The sequence below is a fragment of the Schistocerca nitens genome, unplaced genomic scaffold (genome assembly GCF_023898315.1).
Source record: "Schistocerca nitens isolate TAMUIC-IGC-003100 unplaced genomic scaffold, iqSchNite1.1 HiC_scaffold_375, whole genome shotgun sequence".
Taxonomy (NCBI): domain Eukaryota; kingdom Metazoa; phylum Arthropoda; class Insecta; order Orthoptera; family Acrididae; genus Schistocerca; species Schistocerca nitens.
The window spans coordinates 7825923-7844668 of record NW_026045909.1 but is presented as its reverse complement, the minus strand read 5'-3'; the positions used below and the strand labels follow the sequence as shown (position 1 = coordinate 7844668).

The 18746-nt window shown below is 39.9% G+C and overlaps 1 protein-coding gene across 1 annotated transcript in view; it reads left to right on the top strand.

Moving 5' to 3' along the window:
- Positions 1 to 571: 571 nt before the first annotated feature.
- LOC126229548 (uracil-DNA glycosylase-like) overlaps positions 572 to 18746 on the top strand; it is a 44310-nt gene continuing 26135 nt past the window's right edge. Inside the window, exons 1-3 of the mRNA XM_049942312.1 lie at positions 572 to 996; positions 1097 to 1247; positions 4739 to 4781. Of these exons, the coding sequence (XP_049798269.1) occupies positions 709 to 996; positions 1097 to 1247; positions 4739 to 4781 (482 nt within the window). The 5' untranslated portion in view covers positions 572 to 708. The remainder of the gene's footprint in view (positions 997 to 1096; positions 1248 to 4738; positions 4782 to 18746) is intronic.

Genomic DNA, 18746 nt, shown 5'->3' with positions numbered 1-18746 from the left:
GTGGTGGTTGGTGTTTAACGTCCCGTCGACAACGAGGCCATTAGAGACGGAGCGCAAGCTCGGGTTAGGGAAGGATTGGGAAGGAAATCGGCCGTGCCCTTTCAAAGGAACCATCCCGGCATTCGCCTTAAACGATTTAGGGAAATCACGGAAAACCTAAATCAGGATGGCTGGAGACGGGATTGAACCGTCGTCCTCCCGAAAGCGGGTCCAGTGTGCTAACCACTGCGCCACCTCGCTCGGTAGTGGATAAGAACGTTGTACCATATGTACACATAAATTTATGAGGTTGGTTTTTCGTTCAATCTCAATTCTCTCAACGATTTTTCGTGAGTGACTTTTGATGCTCCTTGAACCAATTTTTTACCTATCTTTTTTCTGCTTGCAACAAAGTAGAGTAATTATCACAGCAGCAGCATTTTTATCGTCCACAATTCCGAAAGACAGTAATATTGCGCAATGTTTTTGAATTTTGACCTTCTAGGGGCCGCACTACAGTCGACTGTGGGTTTTCCCTCCTGCATTGTTACTGGCACAAATGGCGGTGTGCAAGTTTTCAGCTCCTCTGGAAGCTACCCCAAGGCACGCAACAGTTGTTTATGGTTGTGTTTGCGCGGGTAACTTGGAACGCGTCAAATGTATTGTGACCGTAGTATGCCATTTTAATGCGCATGTGTCTTTGTTCTGTGGAGTTCGGAAAAAGTCAAGATGCCGGCGCAGAGGAGTATTCTGAATTTCATTAAACCGGTTCAGATCAAAAGGCCACTATCATCTCTTTCAGAAAATGAGACACAAACGAAGAAATTTAAAGAGAGCACAAATGAAGGTGTAGAATCGAAAACGGAGTCGCCCACTTCTTCACCCCGAGAGTGGCCGAATGCTGTGATTGCAAAAATTAAGCTTACCAGTAAAAGGTGTCCTGCGCTACATCATAGTATTGGTGTCTCTTGGTTCAAGGCCCTGGAATCGGAATTTAAAAGTCCGTATTTTGAGAAGGTATAAATTGTGTGTGTGTGTATGGTGTACTTTATTTATTCCAGTAGGCCATTGGAAATAATTAGAAGGAAACTAATTTTAAGCCATTTTTCCTTTGCAGCTTAGCGAATTCCTACAACAGGAGCGTGGGAAAAGCCGAATTTTCCCCCCAGAGGATAAGGTATGGACATGGACGCAAATGTGCTCCGTTAAAGATGTGAAAGTTGTAATCCTTGGACAGGATCCGTATCACAACCCTGGGCAAGCGCATGGCAAGTGTTACAACAGTTTTTAGTATTACGTGATGTAAAGTTAGCAACAATAGTCAGGCAGTTATTCTTAACACAGAGAATTTTTGCTTGCATTCGCATTAAAATTTTTTGTTTTCATTAATATTTATTTTGGCTGTTTTTAAATTTGTGGGAAATTTCTATATCGTTTATTACAAACGAAGGTCCTCAAAAGTGTATTTGAGCTCTTTTTCAATATGCATCTGTTGACCCATATTGTTATGACATGGATTACTTGCCCGATGATGATTGCACTAAGCAGTGTAGAAGTTTGTTTCTGGTTTGCAACCTCTGTTGATAGTAGTAGCAGCAGCAGCAGCTTTATTCATCCGTAGATCTGTCTTTACAAGGATATAGGACATGTCAAAATATTTACAAATTTAGATCAATTTAAAAAAAGCTAATTTGTATACACATATATTTAGCTATAGACTTCTAGTTAGAGACAATAATTAGATTTACTCCTGGTATAAAATACTTTTTTTTTTACAAATAACATATTAAGTAATGTAATGCCACATTGTTCATTCATCTCACTATGTCACTGCATGCGCTATACACACATTGTTTCATAACATACACACTGGTGATCTCTGTGCCATTTTCTGTACTGCAACTTCCCATCTGCTATCCTGGAAAACTTGAGTCAGCATCCCTCCATACCGAGAGAGCTGTTGAGCACAGAAAGAGGAAGAGGTGTTAGTATTGTGCTATGCATGTCTTGGGGGTAAGTATTTCTAGAAAGGAAAAAAAGAAGGGAAAAAACATAAAGTGAAGGTGTTATGTTGGATATTTCATAATCATTATTATTATTATTTATTTGTATAACATTTTTAATCAAACCCCTACTCTATTTTAGCTAAGTAATCCTTCATTGTATAAATTGTATTGCATAACAGGTACTTTTTAGCTGCTTTTTCAAATAAGTGTGTTTTGGCAATTTCTTTAATCTCTTTTGGTAATTGTACAGTTTTATTCCTTGGTAGAAAATGCTGTTTCGAGTTTTATGTTTATTTTTCTTGGTAAATGTAAGCTGAGTCTATCTCTTCTTGCGTGGTCATGGACACAGCTGTTTGTGAAGTAATTACCAATGCTATTTTTGATGTGTTTAACTGACTGGTAAATGTATTCACATGGAGCAGTTAAAATCCCCAGTGCCCTGAACAGATCTTTACAATGAGCTTGACGAGTATTTTTGGTTATTATTCTTATGGCTCTTTTCTGAAGTTTGAATATTGTGTTCATATTTTGTGCATTTGTTCCCCAAAAAAGAATTCCATAGCTAAGAACTGAGTGTACATATGAATAATATGTAACTAAAAGAAACTCCATTCTGTTTGCAAGTACCTTTGTGTGGTTACACCACTTGCGAATCAATATTCATTCCTAGAAATTTTGCATTTGTTATACAGTCTATAGAGGTGCCGTCTACATTTAATTTAACATTGCCATTTTTTTCTCTTCAAACACTGGGTGGATCGGTGGAATATAGGGCTTGTGTAGTGCTGGAATGGGAACAGTGAAGGGGCTAGATGGGTAAGGACTATGGCTAACGAAGGTTGAGGCCGGAAAGGTTACAGGTACAGAGGATATATTACAAGCAGAATTCCCACTTGGACAATTCAGAAAAGCTGCTGTTGGTGAGAAGGATCCAGACGGCACAGGCTGTGAAGCAGCCCTTGAAATGAAGAACATAATGTTGGGTGGTGTGCTCAGCAATGGGGTGGTCCAGCTGTTTATCCACAATTTGTCGGCAACCATTCAAGTGGACAGACAGTTTATTGGTTGTCATGCCCACATAGAATGCAGCACATTGGTTACAGCTTGGCTAGGCTGTATGGAAAGGACTTTTTGGTATGGAATGCATTGCAGCTGTTGAATTGGAGGTATTGCTAGTGGTTGGTAGGTTTGATATGGACGGAGGTACTGTCATAGCCATTGCCCTTACCCATTGAGCTCCTTCCCTGTTCACATTCCAGCAATACACAGCCCTCTGTTCCACCAACACACCCACGGTCATTTTATTCTCTCCTTTTCTGCTACCCAAACCCTCCCACCCAAGCCCTCCATTTAACCTCCAAACTGTGCACCTAGCTGTCCTACCTTCTCTCCATTTGTCCCTGTATGCTCCCACAAGCAGTGCTTTCCCATCCCCCCACCCCTACCCTGGTATCCCTCTCCCTCCCTGTCCCAGCCTTCTCCACATCTCCACCACCCAATTTATTCTCCCATCATGGACTGGTGCCTCGCAGTCTGGCCTCAGTAGCCAGAGACTGAAGTCGTGTGTCAGCTGCTTTCGTGTGCACGTGTAAGAGTGAGCGCGCAGATATGTTCTCTACTTTCGATGATGAAGGCCTTGTTAGCTGTAAGCTCACTTTGACTCTTCTTTGTTGTGCCTATCTATGACTCAACTTCTCTGCCATATGGTGAGTAGCAACTATCCTATTCACATATTTTAAATTTTGTTTATAATTCAGTTTTTGTACATAGCATGTGGCTTGATGATAAAGTTAATGTCAGATTACAAAACCAAGGATCCCGGGTTCAATCCTTTGTTGGTTCAAGGATTTTTTACCACTTGTTGTTTCTTTCACCTCTGGCAATGATCTGTCCATGAAAAATACAAAAAAATAAATGCCAAGCTGCACAACCACTTCATCGCCATTAAACTATCGGCGTCCAACAACTGCATGAATAATTCACGTCAAAGATTGAAGGAAGGCAAGGGCAGACAACCCTCAGTTGGAGAATGTTTAGGAAGTAACTGTATTGTTGAAACTAATCTCTGTTGTAGACAGCCTTCCACTCCCCCCCCCTCCACCCCCCCCCCCCCCCCAGTCTTGATCTGCGATCTTCAACCAACCTGGAAGCAGGCACATCTTATGAAGAAAAGAAAGTTATGCAGACTAGGCATTAATGGCAACATGACAAGATCATTAGTGGTTGAGCACTATCACTGAAAGGAAAGGAAGTCAACTTTCAAAAGGAACTATCCTGACACATGCCTTAAGTGGGCCAAGAAAACATATGTGGGGATAGCTGTATGGAAATTTCAACTGTTGTCATCTCAACTGACGTCTTGTACCTTAACCCCTGAGTCACATTGAGAAAATCTAAGATCATTTCATGTAGCAGTAAGATGTGATGAAATAGATAAATATATTACTTACTGTGTTGGCCACACAAACAGCAGTCGGTCTGTGGCCTTTGGGCAAATATATTGCGCACATTAATTTATTGACTCATTTGAAACATTTTCTTACTAAAACAACTTATTAGCTTAGTAATTTTAAGCCTTTCTAATTTGTTATTTGTGTGTCTGCCTGTCTGAACCATTTTCTTCATTCAGAATATCTCAATGTCAAACCTCTAGTATTCTTGATAAGTGCAATAGCTGCTTCCACAATTTAAAAAACTATACAGAACAGTGATAATTTAATTGTACTGACACAATTTATTTTGTTTGCTTTTAGGACTGTGTTTTAGTGTACCTCGTGGGGTACCACCTCCACCCAGGTATGTAACAGTAAAGTTTACTGTGTTCTGGTGTTAAGAAAAGAGCCAATGCCATTCTCAAAACTTTTCCCATACTAAAAGTCGGGCGGCATGTCATTTTTGTGTAGCCAAAGTATGAATACTTTCAGGTAATAAACTAAGTGGTAGTCATATAGTTCCGATTATCACCTTGGGAAAAAAGGTTACATACTTCATCACACCACTAGAGGAGCTCAAACAAAAAAAAAATCATTATTTTTATATAGGCACGCAAGGTATTGTGGCACTGGCAGTTAAGTGTGTACCAGGACTGCAGACATTTACCTACCAGTAAACAAAACATTGAGTACATCGCTTTATTTTTTCGAGAGGAATTAAAACATTGATTATGTCTTGTACAACTGAATAAACAGGCACTTAGTTTTTTTTTACTGTGAAATGGAAAGCTTTTCACACCAATAGTTTATCTGTTGTTGTGTTTAGGTTGGTACATGAGTGTCGCCACCGAGCGAGGTGGCGCAGTGGTAAGACACTGGACTCGCATTCGGGAGGACAACGGTTCAATCCCGCGTCCGGCCGTCCTGATTTAGGTTTTCCGTGATTTCCCTAAATCACTCCAGGCAAATGCCGGGATGGTTCCTCTGAAAGGGCACGGCCGACTTCCTTCCCCATCCTTCCGTAATCCGATGAGACCGATGACCACGCTGTCTGGTCTCCTTCCCCAAAACCAACCAACCAACCATGAGTGTTGATTGCAAATTAATACTACCAAAGTGAGCAAATTCAACATTTATGTCGTAGATCTACGTACATTCTCTGCAAGCCACTGTACAATGCTTGGTGGAAGGTACCATATACCACTGCTAGTTGTTTCCTTTCCTGTTCCATGGACAGTAGAAGGAGGAAAAATGATCATCCATGTGCCTCTGAATGAGCTCTAATTTCTCATATCTTATCTTTGTGGTCTTTATGAGAAATGTTTGTTGGCGGCAGTAGAATCTTTCTGCATTCAGCTTCAAATGCCAATTCTCAAAGTTTTCTCAATAGTATTTCTTGAAAAGTACATCACCTTTCCTCTATTGATTCCCATTTGAGTTCCTGAATCATCTCCTAATACTAAATGTTGCCTGAACCTATGTGCTTAAATGTCTGCGTTTAATGTGACCATGTGCACGATTCAAATACTCAAGAATAGGTCACAATAGCATCCTATATGTGGTCTCCTTTGCAGGTGAACCACACTTTCCTAAAATTCTCCCAATAAACCAAAGTTGACCATTTGCCTTCCCCATCACAATTCTCATTTCATTTCATATTGTTTTGCATAGTTACGTCCAGATATTTAGACTACATGATTGTGTCAAACAGGGCTACTAATGCTGCATTTGAATGTTAAGGGTTTGTTTTACCTAATCATCTGCATTGTTGTTGTGGTGGTCTTCAGTCCAGAGACAGGTTTGATGCAGCTCTCCATGCTACTCTATCCTGTGAAAGCTTCTTTGTCTCCCAGTACCTACTGCAACCTACATCCTTATGAATCTGTTTAGTGTATTCATCTCTTGATCTTCCTCCACGATTTTTACCCTCCACACTGACCTCCAATACTAAATTGGTGATCCCTTGATGCCTCAGAATATGCCCTACCAACCGATACCTTCTTCTAATCAAGTTGTGCCTCAAATTTCTCTCCTCTCCAATTCTATTCAATACTCCTCATTAGTTATGCGATCTACCCATCTAATTGTCAGCATTCTTCTGTAGCACCACATTTCATAAGCTTCTATTCTCTTCTTGTCTAAACTATTTATTGTCCACGTTTCACTTCCGTACATGGCTACACTTCATACAAATACTTTCAGAAACGACTTCCTGACACTTAAATCTATACTCAATGTTAACAGATTTCTCTTCTTCAGAAACGTTTTCTGTGCCATTGCCAGTCTACATTTTATATCCTCGCTACTTCGAGCATCATCAATTATTTTGCTCCCCAAATAGCAAAACTCATTTATTACTTTAAGTGTCTCATTTCCTAATCTAATTCCCTCAGCATCGCCCTACTTAATTAAACTACATTCTATTATCCTCGTTTTGCTTTTGTTGATGTTCATCTTATATCTTCCTTTCAGGACACTGTCCATTCCGTTCAGCTGCTCTTCCAATTCATTTGCTGTCTCTCACAGAATTACAATGTCAACAGCGAACCTCAAAGTTTTTATTTCTTCTCCATGGATTTTAATTCCTACTCCGAATTTTTCTTTTGTTTCCTTTTCACAACCACTGCTTCCCTTTCATGCCCTTCGACTCTTACAACTGCCATCTGGTTTCTGTAGAAATTGTAAATAGCGTTTTGTTCCCTGTATTTTACCCCTGCCACCTTCAGAATTTGAAAAAGAGTATTCCAGTCAACATTGTCAAAAGCTTTCTCTAAGTCTGCCTTTCCTTAATCTATTTTCTAACAAGGGAACCTCCCCATCGCACCCCCCTCAGGTTTAGTTATAAGTTGGCACAGTGGATAGGCCTTGCAAAACTGAACACAGATCAATCGAGAAAACAGGAAGAAGTTGTGTGGAACTATAAAAAAAAAAAAAAAAATAGCAAAATATACAAACTGAGTAGTCCATGTGCGAGATAGGCAACATCAAGGATAGTGTGAACTCAGGAGCGCCATGATGTCGTTGTTAGCGTGAGTAGGTATGGAACGAGTGAAAAGTTTAAATTTTTATTTTCAGACAATTATTATCTGTCCGTCTGTCCGATGCAAGGTAACTGTGCAGTAGTATGGGGACGCTACACCTAAACAAACATTGAAACACACGTCAGTCAACTACAGCGCACAGAAGAGAGAGCATTCCTGCTAACGAGGCTCCATGGCTGGCAGTTGACTGTTCGCTACGTAGGACGAGAATGCATTAAATACATGAGATGTATTCCGTGGGCAAAATGAATCCAGCAGATATAGCTCGCGACTTCAATAACAAGGTCAATGAATATTTTCCGAACTGTAAGGAATCGGAAAGTTCCTTAAGGGATCAAATGATTGTCGAACATTTGTATGATTATTTCCTACATTTGTTGATAAACAGTACATGTGGTGATGACGATACCTTGCTGATTGCTGCGGGGCTGTATGTACCAGATGATGAGATTGTTGACGATCCGTACGAAGAACATGTAGAGAAAATACTGCGACTTCAATCTGATGGTATTCCTTTGGGTTACATGAAGGAACTGCTCCAATACAGGTTACTGTCCAAACCAATTAAGACGCCAATATAGATTATGGATTGAAGTAACAAATAAATTTAAGAAATTTAAAAGGATGGAGGAAAAAAGCACAATTAAATATTGCAAAGAAGTCGTGGAACCCGAAGACAGAAATTCAGTGATCTAGAAAACAATGTATACCGACAATTTATTAAAGCCAGAAATGAATTAAGTGCAGTGCTTGATACAGACTTACAGATTTGGGGATTGCATTACACTAAGCAAATTGGCCTGGACTTCAAGGCTTCATCTCATTGGCTTGTCACATTCAAAAGAAAATACAAAATTACAAGCAGGAAGATTACGAAATATGTAAGCAAGAACTACGCGAATAAACTGGAAGAACTTTTAGTGTGTTCCAAGACGTTTGTTACAGAAACTAACATCAGATTCCAACAGTATGAAGACGCATACATTATCAACACAGATCAGTCCGGTTTTAACTATGAAATGAAATCGACCCGCACGTTATCGTTAGTTGGAGAAGGCGACACGGAATGTACTGTAGACCAGCTGCATGCCACTTCACATAGTTATACCATACAATATGCTCTGAACAAAGCAGGATTTCTTTTACCCACATTTTATTTATGTTTGCAGGGGAAAAAAATGGTGTATTTGGACTGCAAGTTCAGCAACAGGTGAATAGTGTACTTGCGCAAATGACGAATGTCATTGTGGATTGCAGTGCATCAGGAAAAATGGAGAAAAGACTAGTGAAAGACTTTAATGAGCGTGTGATTGCTCCTTACGCGTACAAAGATTTTGCCTTACTCCTTGACTGCTATACAGGACAGAAGGATCAGGCATTGTACAATTTTAGTGTGGGAGTAGACATGATTACCATTCCTCCAGGTTGTACACCTCTTGTGCAACTGTTAGATGTGTTTGTTTTTCGGCAAGTGAAATACTTTGTGAAAAGATTCTATGATTTTGCGAAGCTGCACAGGTACACAGAGTAGTATTGTTGACGTGATTGTGTGTCAGTTATCAAAGTTCAGGCACTCACACATAATCAACTCCGCTCTCCAAAATTCCAGGACATGTTCAGATTTGCTTGGACATATGCAGGATTTGACGGTCTACACACGGAAAAATTTGAAAACGTTAACATATGTTTTGACAGAGCACAGGGAAAACTGTGCGACTGTGAAATTGTTGCATTCATTTGTTACAGTTTATGTGACAAACTTCTATGTTTTCATCACTTTTTTGGGAGTGATTATCACACCCCCAAGAAAACCTAAATCGGGCAAGGTAGAAGAATCTTTTTACCCACTCGCCAAGTGTAAAAGTTAGATGGGTCGACAACATATTCCTGTCATGTGACGCACAGTCTGTCAGCAGTGTCGTCTAGAATATATCAGACGTGTTTTCCTGTGGAGGAATCGGTTGACCTATGACCTTGCGATCAAATGTTTTCAGTTCCCATTGGAGAGGCACGTTCTTTCGTCTACTAATCGCACGGTTTTGCGGTGTGGCAGAGACGTCATTGAACAAATGGACAGATCATAAATTTGCAAAAATAAAGAAAGTAAACTTTTCACTTGAGGGAAGACTTGAACCAAGGACCTCTCGTTCCGCAGCTGCTCACGCTAACCACGAGACTGCGGCGCTCCTGAGCTCACACTATCCTTGATGTTGATTATCTTGGGCATGGACTACTCAGTGTGTATATTTTGCTTATTTTTTTCATAGTTACACACAACTTCTTCCTGTTTTCTCGATTGATCAGTGTTCAGTTTTTCAAGGCCTATCCACTGTGCTAACTTATAACTAAATCTGAGGGGGGTGCGATGGGGAGGTTCCCTTGTAAGATAAGTTGTAGGGTCAGTATTGCCTCACGTGTTCCAACATTTCTACGGACCCAAACTGATCTACCCTCAGGTCGGCTTCTACCGGTTTTTCCATTCATCTGTAAAGAATTCGTGTTAGAATTTTGCAGCCGTGGCTTATTAAACTGATAGTTCGGTAATTTTCACATCTGTCAACACCTGCTTTCTTTGGGATTGGAATTATATTCTTCTTGAAGTCTGAGGGTATTTCGACTGTCTGATACATCTCGCCCACTAGATGATAGAGTTTTGTTAGGCCTGGCTCTCCCAAGGCTGTCAGTAGTTCTAATGGAATGTAGTCTACTCCCAGAGCCTTGTTTTGACTTAGATCCTTCAGTGCTTTGTCAAACTCTTCACACAGTATCATATCTCCTATTTCATCTTCATCTACATCATCTTCCATTTCCATAATATTGTTCTCAGGTACATTGCCCTTGTATAGTCTCTCTATATACTCCTTTCACCTTTCTGCTTTCCCGTCTTCGCTTAGAACTGGGTTTACGTCTGAGCCCTTGATATTCATACAAGTTTTTCTCTTTTCTCTAAATTTTTTTTTTTCAGTATCTATCTTACTAGTGATATATGCCTATACATCCTTACATTTGTCCTCTAGCCATCCCTGCTTAGCCATTTTGCACTTCATGTCGATCTCATTTTTGAGACGTTTGTATTCCTTTTTGCCTGCTTCATTTACTGCGTTTTTATGCTTTCTCCTTTCATTAGTTAAATTCAGTCTCTCTTCTGTTACCCAACAATTTTGATCAGCCCTCGTCTTTTTACCTACTTGATCCTCTGTTACCTTCTCTATTTCATCTCTGTTACCCAATAATTTCGATCAGCCCTTGTCTTTTTACCTACTTGATCCTCTGTCACCTTCACTATTTCATCTCTCTAAGCTATCCATTCTTCTTCTACTTTATTTCTTTCCCCCGTTCTTGTCAATCGTTCCCTAATGCTCTCCGCAAAGCTCTCTACAACCTCTGGTTCTTTCATTTATCCGGGTCCCATCTCCTCAAATTCCCACCTTTTTGCAGTTTCTTCAGTTTTAATCTACAGTTCATAACAAATAGATTGTAGTCAGAGTCCACATCTGCCCCTGGAAATGTCTTAAAATACTGAATCTCTGTCTTACCATTATATAATCTATCTGAGACCTTCCAGTATCTCAATGCTTCTTCCATGAATACAACCTTCTTTTATGATTCTTGAACCAAGTGTTAGCTATGATTAAGTTATGCTCTGTGCATAATTCTACCAGGCGGCTTCCTCTTTCATTCCTTACTCCCATTCCATATTCACCTACTACGTTTCCTTCTCTCCCTTTCCCTACTACTGAATTCCAGTCACCCATGACTATTAAATTTTTGTCTCCCTTCACTATCTGAATAATTTCTTTTATCTCATCATACATTTCATCAATCTCTTTGTCATCTGTGGAGCTGGTTGGCGTACAAACTTGTACTACTGTGGTGGGTGTGGGTTTGGTATCTATCTTGGCCACAATAATGTGTTCACTATGCTGTTTGTAGTAGCTTACCCACATTCCTATTTTCCTATTCATTATTAAACCTACTCCTGCATTACCCCTATTTGATTTTGTATTTATAACCCCATATTCACCTGACCAGAAGTCTTGTTCTTTGTGTATCCCACCTGGAAGGCGGCCCGTGGGTCTGCTCCTGAAAACTGAAAGGTTGGCAGAATGAAGGAAGTGAGTAGGAGCAGGAACGGGTAATACAAGTCGATACTGCAAGAAAGTAAAAGTGGTTTACTGGTGCTTGAATATATACAGGGCATACATAACTTTGTAATGAAGAGCAAGCCTTAAACCCGTCGTAAGTAGAGCGAAGTATATGAAGCGAAGCTGAAGTGAAGTGTCCCAGCCATTTGCTCTTGATCAAATGGGCAGAATCTGGAGCGGAGCTCGTAGAGCTCTCCCGTCCCGGCTAGTGAGCTGTCGTCAGTGTCTGTTGTAGTGCCAAGCTAGCAGAGCGCACCTACGTTGTGGCATCGTAGCTATCGATACCACATTGTTCCTCCTGCCACCAAACTTCACTAATTCCTACTATATCTAACTTTAACCTATCCATTTCCCTTTTTAAATTTTCTAACCTACCTGCCCAATTAAGGGATCTGACATTCCACACTCCGATCCGTAGAACGCCAGTTTTCTTTCTCCTGATAACAACGTCGTCCCCACCCGGAGATCCAAATGGGGGACTATTTTACCTCCGGAATATTTTACCCAAGAGGACGCCATCATTTAACCATACAGTAAAGCTGCATGCCCTTGGGTCATTCTGTGCGAGTTCAACCAGGGGCTCCAGCTCATAGTCCCAGATTTGACTGAAATTCAGTACACTAATTCTACCATATGTAGAACACTCGTGTGCAAAGTATTAGTTTCCCCTGCCAGTTCCAGAATTATGACTTGTGAAAGAAGGTGGCGTGACCCGGAAATTGCAACTCGCATCTGGCAATCTATCTTCAGACCCAACTTCAGGTCTTGATAACTTTGGAACTATTCCACACAGTCCAGTGAAATTTTTACAACCCAGTAACATCTATTTAGAGAACACATGCCATGAATCAAAACACCAACATATTTCTGAGTGAAGTAAAAAATTCCAAAATGTGATTAAAAAAATGTAATATGTTAAAATGTACATATTGTAGGTGCCCTCTATGCCGAATATAATTCATTCAAAAAGGGTATATTTTTTTTTTTCTGTGGTAAGCTTAATGTGGCCTAAACACACACAGAACTCATCATGCCCATATCAGTCACAAAAACTGAGTTACATGCACACAAAAATACAAAAATTTGAAAAATTACCTGAAAAACATGGATTTTCGAAGAGTGGTTGCACAAAAGCGACAAGTGGTATCCAAGCCAAATTTCACACACTGCATAAGTAGACCATAATGATATATATCTCAAAATGTCAGCATGTTATTGCACAAGACGTTTGTGTACAATGGAAGTTTACAGATGTATTTGGTGATGTGGCCATTGTTCCACAACACAATTTTGTAAAAACATATCATAAACTCTTCTGCCTCTTCTTATCCTCTCCCACAACTGTTTAATCACTGAGCAACAACATATAGACAGATTTACACAACCTATCATTAATGTTTACTGCACCTTAACTGCTAAAAACCAGTCGATTGTGCTTTGAACAGATGTTCTCCCACATTTTAGCTACTGTACTCTGTACATTGAGTGGCAAATTATACTTTCTTCCTGACACTGTCATAAGAATATGTTCAAAAGGAATCCAACACCTGTCTGCCAAAAGTGGCTGATCTTGCTGGTGCCATGAAGTTCACAAATACATCACCTTCTGCTTCACAGCACTCTGCAACACATCCTAAGTACCATTTGTCATCATAAACAGCAATAACATAGCAACCTGGATGTATGTTGGTGCTTTTGCTTCTGAATCCTGAGTCAGACTCGCTGTTAAGACACATGTTGTGCATGAACCTATAGTTATAACTGGACAGTCTGCTCATCTGCACATTGTCAGAGTCCGCTGGAGAGAAGTGATGGTGGCTCCTTGTGCCTGCAACAGTTTTAATGTGTTCTAGTCTGCTTTTTAGCAACCCTTCGACTGATTTCACCTCATCTTTTGAAACATAGAATGATTGTATGACAGAGATACTTTTCTGTTCCCAGGTAAATAATTGAAGAGGTGTTAGAATGTGACCTTCTGTAGGGTGCTGCAGACTAGCTCATGATGCCATGCGCTTAATGGTAGCACTAATACCATCACATACATTTTTACCATGACTTGTTGCAAAAAAAAATCCATTCTGCATGAATATGAAAATCATGGTAATGCATGCATACATTTTTGAGATTTTTACAGATTTTGTACTGACTAGCTGCCCCATCACTGAAGTATTTCGCAAAATGTATGTGAGGCAGTTTGTTTTTCACATATGCCATGACAGTGCAAATGTGGGCATGAGCTGCAATGGCATCATGAATTAAACAGTCACTAAAAATGCACAGGTTCATGACAGACACATCACCTGATTCACCTCTATAGTAAATCGCAAATGGCTGGAGAGTTGCTTGACTGTCCTAATGATATCCTTGGATGGCATCTTGAACTATAAATGCATAATTTTCAGAAAAGTCTAGTATTACTGTAATTTCATCTTGTTTCAAATTATCCTTACAAAACTGGAGATAAGCCGGTTGTGCTGTTTCTGTGAAACTGTGTGTGGTCAGTTTGTCCATTTTTTGACAACATATTTCAACAAAATCTTCCACTGTACTTTGCTTTGTTTCAAGACTTCTGCGATCCATGTGTGTCCATTGTTTATAAGAAACAAGTTCATTGTTATCCACAAGGAGTTCACCTTACAGTTTGTTATTCATGTGTTCTGCAAGATTTGCCTTACCAGGACACTTTTCACACCTATCATGCACTGGTAGGAACTGATGTGTCACACTAGCAGCTTCATTGCACCTTTGTAATGCAGACCAGAATCCTTTATAGCAGCAAACATCAGCTAAGCATTTTGATGGGTCTTACATACACAAACATTGTGTGTTCCCCTTGCGGTTACAGGCACAACCCATTTTGGCCGAAGATTGAAAAAGATGATAAACCTACTTTGGTATTGGTATACTTTTCCTGGAATTCTACATATAGTTCTGATATGTTGCCTGCAACAGTCTTTTTAGCATCTGTACATGTACATTTCCCATTTTCACCGTTACATAGTCCTTTTTTTTTCCTGGCATTATTTGGCTGTAGTCATTATTTTCATAAAACTCTGACACTAGCACCTTTATTTCTGAACTCAATTGCTTACCCTGAGCCTGCTGAAGTTGTGGAAGCACTCCTTGGGTTGCTTTTATTTTCCTAGCTTGCTTTACCATATATGTAGAAACATGGAATTCCTTTGCAGTGTAGTCAGTAGACCAGCTGGAAGGTGCAAGGGTAAGAATAGCTTCTTTTTTTTCCTGGCATGTGGATATGGCACATTTTTCTTTCAAATCATGCACAATTTTGTCCAAATCAGAGCATTTCTGGCATGATTTCTGTTCCTGTGGAGCAGATAATTCTTCCTCGCCCACCATTAGTGTGTCATCTATTTTGTGTTTTAATTCCATTTGAGCTTCTTGTAGTTTTCTTCTACCATAGCTGGGCCTGTCCTTCTCCCAACTTTGTGTATCTTCATGGGAGACAAACCAAGCGCAGTCACTGGAGTATTTAATTGCTGATCTGCTGTGGTATTAGGTGGCTGATACTCTTCGTCACTGTCATGTAAATTATCAGAGTATTCTTCATTTTTTAGCAGTGTAACACACCTGGAACATAACTTTTGTCCTGTTTTCGTGTTAAGTCGCATGCACTGATTCACTTTCAATACTGATTTTATATCAATTTCTCAGAGGCTACATTTCACTGTCCTCTCAGAGGCTACACTTCACTGTCTTCTTATGAATCTGAAATGGATCAAAACAACTTCTTTGTAGGAAAGAATACTTATGCAGAAACGCTTTCATATGATGATAACAACCACTAAAGTTTCCTGGAACTGTACTTCTTGTGCCCACAGGGTGTAACCCGCATCTCCATAGCAACAAATCTTGGTCCGATTCATCCAGATCATACAGTCAAAGCGAATGCCACATTTTGTTCCATATGTTTGTTTTATGACATTCAGATGCTTGTGTTCTACCAATACTGCAACTTGTTTGAACAAAAGCATCACTAGTACACTCTTGTGCTTCCATACTGACTTTCCAAAACAGTACTGACCAGTCTGAACTAGAATCTTAAAAACATGAGTAACCTGTAATTGTTGCTTGTTTCCTTTGTTGTTCCTGCCTGACAATGAATCATTCTGTCCCTGAAAACTACCATTGTTTAACTGTTGCCTAATGGTTCCCAACAATTGCTGCAGCTTTATCTGAAACAAGCTGTGTGCATCATAACTATTACTTGCTACATTGGGTTAAAAGAAACGTAACCAAATACATCTCTGTCAACTTTTATTGTACACAAATGCCTTGCAATAACAAGTTGAAATTTTGCCACATATTATATTATGGTCTACTTATGCAGTGTTAGAAATTTGGTTTGGATATCACTTGTCCCTTTTGTGCTACCACACTTAGAAAATCCATGTTTTTCAGGAAAATTGTCAAATTTTTGTATTTTCGTGTGCATGTAACTCTGTGTGACTGATATAGGCAAGATGAGTTCTGTGTGTGTTTTGGCCACATTAAGCTTATTACAAAAAAATTTATACCCTTTTTGAGTGAATTATGTTTGGCATAGAGGGCACCTACAATATCTACCTTTAAATGTACATTTTTTTAATCACAGTTTGGAATTTTTTATTTTCCCTCAGAAATGTTGTTGGTGTTTTGATTCATAGTGTGTTCTCTAAGTGGATGTTACTGGGTTGTAAAAATTTCACTGGACTGTGTGGAATAGTTCCAAAGTTATTAAGACCTGAAGTTGGGTCTGAAGATAGATTGCCAGATGTGGGTTGCAATTTCCGGGTCATGCCACCTTCTTTCACAAGCCATAATTCTGGAACCAATTGGCAGGGGAACTTAAAATTTTGTACATGAGTGTTCCACACTTGGTAGCTTTGGTATGCTAAATTTCAGCCAGATCTGAGACTATCAACTGGAACATTTTCTCAAATTGTTTGAATTGACATGGAATGACCCCCTTGGGAAAAATTACGGCTGTAGTTTCCCCTTGCTTTCAGCCATTTGCAGTACCAGCACAGCAAGGCCGTTTTAATTAGTGTTATAAGGCCAGATCAGTCAATCGTCCAGACTGTTGCCCCCTGCAACTACTGAAAAGGCTGCTGCCCGACTTCAGGAACCACACATTTGTCTGGCCTCTCAACAGATACCCCTCTGTTGTGGTTGCACCTACGGTACAGCTGTCTGTATCACTGAGGCACGCAAGCCTTCCCTCCAACAGCAAGGTCCATAGTTCATGGCGGGGGGGGGGGGGGGGTTGGCATTATATAAGGATATCATCTGCATTACCTTATATTTTCCCCCTAAGGTAAGTCTTTCCGCTCCCGGGATTGGAATGACTCCTTACCCTCTCCCTTAAAACCCACATCCTTTCGTCTTTCCCTCTCCTTCCCTGTTTCCTGATGAGGCAACAGTTTGTTGCGAAAGCTTGAATTTTGTGTGTATGTTTGTGTTTGTTTTTGTGTCTATCGACCTGCCAGCACTTTAGTTTGGTAAGTCACATCATCTTTAGATATATTTTTCCCACATGGAATGTTTCCCTCTATTATATTACCTTATATTTTTGTATATTTAAAGCTATTGGCCACAAGTCGCTGGCTGTGAATATTTCGAATAAATTGTACATGCTGATGTTTGGATTTGGTTGGAATGTGAGAGATTAATAAATTAATTACTATGTAGCATGTTTTCTATATGCTGTTCTCACATTGGGTAATTAAAAACATCTATAAAAACATCACTTACATTCTCTTAAAGTCTAATAATAAGTGACACATTGTTCCACAAAACTTGCAAACAGCCACATTGCGTGTTTATAACTTCAAAAACCTTGGCTTTTGGGTAGCCTATCTTTGACACCAGCTTAAAATCACCCAAAGAAAATTATTTCTAAATGATAAGAAATCTTGATCACAAATGAAACGTGTATCTTTCTACTGGGTAGTGGGAATGCCAAGTCCTAACAAATTCAAGCTTGTAATCGAAATGTATAGAAATCGAATAATGTAGCTCCATTAGTGTCATCATGTGTGACCGGTCAGATCAGTCTTAGAGTTGAGTGTTGAGGTGCCAACATGAAAACATGGAAGCAATTGTAAATATGCCTATACTTTCCTTAAAGTACATTTATGATTTACACATGTGTTGTGGAGAGTGGAGGTGCCAACTCATACCAATGAAGCCACGTGCTCATGCAATTGAAAATTACTTCCCCCCACATACATCTCACAAGATAACCGTGATGAAAAATTTTGAGAAATTAGAGCTAATAACTAAGGTTTACTGACAGCCATTGTTCCCAGGTGCCATTCGCGAGTGGAATATGCTCAACGGGGGATAAGTTAGTGGTACCAGAAGTACCTTCTGCCACAGTCAGGTGGCTGGCAGAGTACTAATGTTGGTGTAGGTGTAGTTCTATGAGTATGACGTGTAGCCTGCCTCACCTGCCCCCGCTCCCCCCCTCCCCCACTTGTAACCTGCCCTTCCCAGCAAGGCATTTGGCATTTCTGCTTGTGCCTGCAAAACTGGTAACACAGTGAGCATATGGAACCCAATGTGGAACTGTGATTCGCTGACACCTAGCCCCGTGCCGCTTGGCACGCAGAATTTTCAATCACAATGTTATTTTAACCAAAGTATATACTCCAATTGTGTAGCAGAACCTGTGTAGAATGCACATGTTCCTTCTACTAATATCTTTAAGAGCCCCAGGCAAAAACTAGATGTTTGATAACCCATTTCTTGAAAATTGAAAGGTATCAAATATGAAGAAAGAATATTATAATATTTATTGTTAACAGCAGCAAACAGCACTCGTTTGTCTTGCCCCCCCTCCCCCTTTCCCTCCTTCCCTCCCACTTCAACCCCTCATGTCATTGCATGTTACATGATCTACATGCTTTGATGCTTTGTTTGCCATAACCCATATCCTCTCCTATGCTTTGGCACACTCCTTCCTTCTACCTTGGCACTTGTCTGTGTGGGCAGTTGCTCATAAACAGTCATTGTTGGTATGCGATGTAAAATTTACATGTCTATGTGTGGAAAAGTATATGCTTTACTTAAACTGAAGTAGAAGAGTAGCACTCTCAAAAAATAGTTTAAATTTTCTGTGCTGTTAAGTTTGCATGTAAG